The 6,000-nt window shown below is 46.6% G+C and overlaps 1 protein-coding gene across 2 annotated transcripts in view; it reads right to left on the reverse strand.

Annotated features, from left to right (window-relative positions):
- The window catches only part of TSNAX (translin associated factor X), a 38,217-nt gene extending 34,485 nt beyond the window's left edge, over nucleotides 1–3,732 (reverse strand). The window contains exons 1-2 of one of the 2 annotated variants that reach the window (XR_001441692.3): nucleotides 3,566–3,716; nucleotides 3,033–3,137 (exon numbers count right to left, since the gene is read on the reverse strand). Coding sequence is in view for 1 of the 2 variants with exons in the window: in NM_001261354.1 (NP_001248283.1) it covers nucleotides 3,033–3,137; nucleotides 3,566–3,581 (121 nt within the window). In the remaining variant the exon portion in view is untranslated. 2 annotated transcript variants of the gene reach the window in all.
- Nucleotides 3,733–6,000: the final 2,268 nt, after the last annotated feature.

Consider the following 6,000-nt stretch of genomic DNA (forward strand, 5'->3'; position numbering starts at 1 on the left):
CTGAGTAAACAAAAGATTATCACAAAATGACACATAACAAATATTACTTTTATGTAACAAAAAGTTACATAAAGTTTAAAAATTACTTTAACCACATATATTAATAATATAAACACCTCCAAAAAAAGAAACTTTGACCTTTTTTTTTCAAGTTTATTAAAATTTTTTTTCCGTGTTCTTTGTCTTCCTGCTTCTCCACCTTTACTGGGGTATAACTAACAATTAAAAATTATAGGGCTGGGCATGGTTGATTATGCCCGTAATCCCAGCACTTTGGGAGGCCAAGGGGATGAGATCACTTGAGCCCAGGAGTTCGAAACCAGCAGGGGCAACATAGTGAGACCCTGCCTCAACAAAAAAATCTAAAAACTAGCTACACATGGTGGCACATGCCTGTAGTCCCAGCTACTTGGGAGGCTGAGGTGGGAGTATCACTTGAGCCCAAGAGGCTACGCGTGCAGTGAGCGAAGATCACACCACTGCACTTCAGCCTGGGCCAGGGTGAGGCGCTATCTCCGGAAAAAAAACTGCGTGTGGAGAGTGACATATAGATATATATATATGTAGTATGTGACACTTTGATATAAACTGTGCAATGATTACCACTATCAAGCTAATTAAAATAGCCATCACATCACACAGTTAGCTTTTTTTTCCTTTTGAGTCAGGGTCTCCATTGCCCAGGCTAGAGCGCAGTGGCCCTAATCACAGCTCACTGCAGCCTCAAACTTCTGAGTTCAAGCAGTCCTCCTGCCCCAGCCCCTCCAGAGTAGCTAGGACTAAAAGCATACTACAGGTGCATGCCATCATGCCCAGTTAATTGTGGTAAAAACATTTAATCTACTTACTTGGCAAATTTCAAGTATAAACTTTCTGAATTTATCAAGCTCTATACATTGAAATACCCTTAAACCACTTAACTGTCTTAATAACGCCTTTATTTCCAAAGTCTTTTCACTGCACTGCCCCACATGTTGCCTGGCCTATAGGAAACGCTCAATCATGTATACTGCATGAACTGAAAAAAGAGAACTTAAACTATTAACTAAATTAGTAGCTGACAAGGACCTAAATATATCTAGTCTCTTATTACTAAGATAATAATTAGGCCAGGGTTAACATAATCAATATGTATTATTTATTATGGCTACATTAATGACCACTGTAAGTCAGATACTATGAACATAAAGTTAGATAAGGTAGAGTTCCTATCCTCAAGGAGCTCAGTCCTATATAAGGGACAGAGTTGTAAACAAATAGAATGTAATGATGCTATAACAAATATATGTAAAAAACTTAGGAAAGCAGAAACCATGTTTCTTATTCACTACTAATACATGGTACAACATAGCAGATACTCAATATTTCATGATGGTCACTAAGTCGGCTTTAGAGAAAAATCAGAACGGGTTCATAGGAAAGAAGCTACTTGACCTAGGTCTTAAAGAAAATTGTAGTTCAGGCCACGCGCAGTGGCTCATGCCTGTAATCCCAGCACTTTGGGAGGCCGAGGCAGGCGGACTGCTTGAGCTCAGGAGTTCAAGACCAGCCTAAGCAACATGGCAAAACCTTGTCTCTACAATAAAAATTTTTTTAAATTAGCCAGGCATGAGACAGAGTGAGACTCTGTCTCAAAAAAAAAAAAAAAAAAGAAAATTGTAGTTCAGCAGACAGGTAATGAGGACACCACCTTAGAAGCAACTCCACCTTCTTTTTCTTCTTTTTGAGATGGAGTCTCACTCTGTCGCCGGGACTGTAATGCAATGGCGCGATCTGGGCTCACTGCAACCTCGGTGTTTCCGGTTCAAGCGATTCTACTGCCTCAGCCTCCCAAGTAGCTGGGACTACAGGCGCCCGCCACCACGCCCAGCTAATTTTTTGTATTTTCAGTAGAGACAGGGTTTCACCATGTTGGCCAGGCTGGTCTCAAACTCATGACCTCGTGATTCACCTGCCTTGGCCTCCCAAAGTGCTGGGATTACAGGCGTGAGTCACCACGCCCAGCCGCAACTCCACCTTCTGTATCCGTATGCTCTTTATTCAATTACAGCCAGCTGTCTTAAACTTCTGAAGATCACAGTAGATACTGTGGTGGTTTTAAAATATATCCACAAAACACTTGAGACTCCTTCCTCCAAAGGGTAGGACATAATTTCCTTCCCCTTCAACCTGAGACAGTTTTTATCTAATATATAAAATGTGACAAAATGACAGTGTCTGATGTTTAAGATTAGGACATAAGGAGACTGTGGTTTCCTCCTTGCACTCTCTCTGAAGGAGACCAGATGCCACACCAAAGGACACCCAAGCAGCACAAGTTCATGTGGACAGGAACAGAGAGCTGGTTGCAGGCAAAAGGCCTGAACTGTCAACAGCTGTGGATCCTTCAGCCCCAATCAAGGTTTCAGGTGATTGCAAATCAGAATCAACCAGCTAAGCCCTTCCCAGATTCCTTAATCACAGAAATGTAAGGTACAGGATAGTGGATAAGAGGAGGACAAAAGGAAGAGAACTTTGTTTTATGTTTGTTTTGAAATGAGGAATAACTTGTCCAAGTTAATATGCTGAGAAAAGAGGACTGTGAAAATCTGTGTATATAGACACACAAGATGTACTAATAGATACAAGCTCCTATTCTGTGCAAAGTGTTAGTTAAAACAAAGATACCCTCCTTGACTTCAAGCCTAGTAGAGGATACACAATAAATGAAAATATATTTTAGCATATAACAGATGAATAAATATTATCAGGTACACAATTCTTGAGTATGTGACATGTCTAATATTAGCTAATGTTTACTGTTTCTTGTGTTTAAGTCATGTTTACCTGATTACTAATATTAATATTTCTCTTAATGGGACATAAAAGTGAAGGCCTTTGTAATCCAGACTTTTAGGGTAGTTCTAGCACCATCACAAAACTTCCAGCTAAAGTTTCACATCCACATTCTTAGGGACTGTTTTCTTGCGCATAATCATGGCTACATAATTTTGTTCTCTCCCCTTCATCAACTTACATTGCAGAGAACTTACATTTAAAGGCCAACATCACTGGTGAAGATGAATTAACATCCTTCCCTTCTCTTCTTTGGTTATGTGGGAAATTGTCATGTTTCCTTTTCCTGAACCCTCCTGATCCTTATATAGAGAAGAAAAAAAGTTAGAGATCTTCCATCACCAACAGTTTGCAAAACAGAACATAGGCAAACGTTCTCCTTGCTTTAAAACCAGACACGCACAGGGCCCTCGCCTTAGAGGCTTTCTCCGCAGACTGACAGAGACGCTGCCCAGGCCTTTCCACGCAAACCATCCAAGCTTCCACCAACTAGTGCTATGATCTGGCATTACAGCAACTACTAAACTAGGATAAAATCACACCTCAAAGATTTAATAAAAAAGGAGGTGTAAACAGGGCCAATCTGGCCGGGGAGAGAACCAGAGCTGCCGCCCCCGAGTCTGCAAGGCACGAAGGCATCCTTCAAGAGTGAAAAGGGGAAAACGGCATAGAAAGAGTGGAGAACCTCCCCCTCTGGATAAATAACGCCCCGTGTTGTTGAGGACGCCACCTTCTTTGTTGCTCATGTCGTCACAGCCTACGGTGAGACGAGCGGAGACTGAAGGACCAGGAGCCAGAGGAGTGCGCGAGGTACAGGCCCAGCTAGCCTGGGAAAACAGCCGGCGGAAGACCGCTCTGCAGCCCGGCGACTACAACGCAGTGGCCGGAAGTCTCCCGTCGCGTACTTCCGGCCTGCGTCCGGTGGGGGCGGAGGGAGGCCGCTGCTGCTGGCTCCGAGCCCCGCGTGGTCCAGGGACGCCCGCGACTGTGTATTATCGCGGCCGCCCTCTGCTATGCCTGAAGACAAAAACTACTCTACACGACTCACAGCATGTACTATTAATAAAAAGACGATGCGTCTTCCTGGAACTGAGATCTGTGTGATCGTGGGAAAGCGACGTAAAAAAAAGTACGTAATTTTTTAATGAAGGGACCTTCGGGACACCTTACCCTTCCCTCAGCGGGGACCCAGCTTTCCGCGCGGTGCATTGTGGGGGTTGTAGTTCGTCCGCGGGAGCAGGCCCTCTGGTGCCCCGGGCCAGGGTTGTGAGAAAGAAGGGAGGCCTCCCTGGAGCTCCTCGGAGCACGTGGGAAGGTTTTTTTCAGGATCCAGGCAAAACCTTACAGAGCTAGGAGTTTTTTTAACTTTCTATTCCTGGCAGTGAGGCCAGGAGCTTTAAGTGATGGAAATATGCGAATCGATCAGTGGATGGTGCTGGTACTGTTTTCAGGAAGATCAAGCCTGCCCTTCGGGTCTCCCTCCTCCCCACTGGCTCTCAGGAGCCAGACAGCCTGTGTTCAGTTTGCCTCACGGAGTGGTTGTGTGACCTTGATGAAGCATGCAATTTCTCTGCCTCAGTTTCCTTATCTGTAACATAGGGATAGAATACCTGCCTTGTAGGGTTATTTGAGGATGAAAGGAGTTAAGGCTCACGAAGATGCTCTTTCACATATAACTGCTCAATTAAATATTAAATACCATACTTCTCTCCCACACAAAATGAAAGAAAGGTAATAGGTGTATTCCACTAAACTGTGGGTCTCTCATTATGGGCAGCTACTGCCATATCTAGACTTTGTTCCCCCACTAGCCCCAGTGCTTTTCAGTGCTGTGGTCTGGCCCCATGTAAGCCTCCGTCAACGTTTGTTGAAGAATCACGTTCCTGGTGTGTCCAGAATTGGTGGGTTCTCGGTCTCCATGACTTCAAGAATGAAGCCGCAGACCCCTGCAGTGAGTGTTACAGTTCTTAAAGATGGTGTGTCTGGAATTTGCTCCTTCAGATGTTCAGATGTGTCTGGACCTTCTTCCTTCTGGTGGGTTCATGGTCTCACTGACTTCAGGAGTGAAGCTGCAGACCTTGGTTCACAGTGTTACAGCTCATGAGGCAGCATGAATCCAAAGAGTAAGCAGCAGCAAGAGTTCATCACAAAGAGAGAAAGAACAAACCTTCCACAATACAGAAAAAACCCCCCTCCCCGCCCCGCCTGCTTTTATTTCCTTATGTGATCCCACCCACATCCTGCTGATTGGTCCATTTTACAGAGAGCTGATTGGTCCATTTTGACAGTGCTGATTGGTCCATTTTGACAGAGTGCTGATTGGTGCATTTACAATCCTCTAGCTAGACAGAAAAGTTATCCAAGTCCCCACTAGGTTAGTTAGATACAGAGTACCAATTGGTGTATTTACAAACCTTGAGCTAGACACAGAGTACTGATTGGTGTATTTACAAACCCTGAGCTAGATGCAGAGTGCTGATTGGTGTGTTTACATCCCTCAGCTGGACATAAAAGTTCCCCAGGTCGCCACCAGCCCTGCTGACCTCACCCAGTGGATCCTGCACCAGGGCTGCAGGCGGAGCTGCCCGCCAGTCCTGAGCAACACCTGTGCTCCTCAGCTTTTGGGCACTCGATGGGGCTGGGCGCCATGGAGCAGGGGGTGGCGCCCATCGGGGAGGCTTGGGCCGCACGGGAGACCGCGGCGGAGGGGGAGCTTGGGCATGGCGGGCTGCAGGTCCTGAACCCTGCCCTGCAGGGAGGCAGCTGAGGCCCGTTGAGAATTTGAGCGCAGCGCCCGGGGTGCTGGGAGACCAGGCACAACCTCCGCAGCTGCTGGTCCGGGTGCTAAGCCCCTCACTGTCCTGGGCCAGCGGCGCCTGCTGGCCGCTCTGCGGGCCAGCGAAGCCCGCGCCCACCAGAACTTCCGCTGGCCTGTGAGCAGCCCCGGTTCCTGCCAGAGCCTCTCCACATCTCCTGGCAAGCAGAGAGAGCCGGCTCCCGCCTCTGCCAGCCCAGAGAGGGGTTCCCACAGTGCAGTGGCAGGTTGAAGGGCTCTTCAAGCACCACCAGAGTGGATGCCGAGACCAAGAAGGTGCCAAGAGCAAGGGCTGCTAGCATGTTGTCACCTCTCACTGGCCTCAGGATGGGTAACTAGGTGGCAATTCA

Source organism: Macaca mulatta, chromosome 1, assembly GCF_049350105.2.
Source record: "Macaca mulatta isolate MMU2019108-1 chromosome 1, T2T-MMU8v2.0, whole genome shotgun sequence".
NCBI classification, from domain to species: domain Eukaryota; kingdom Metazoa; phylum Chordata; class Mammalia; order Primates; family Cercopithecidae; genus Macaca; species Macaca mulatta.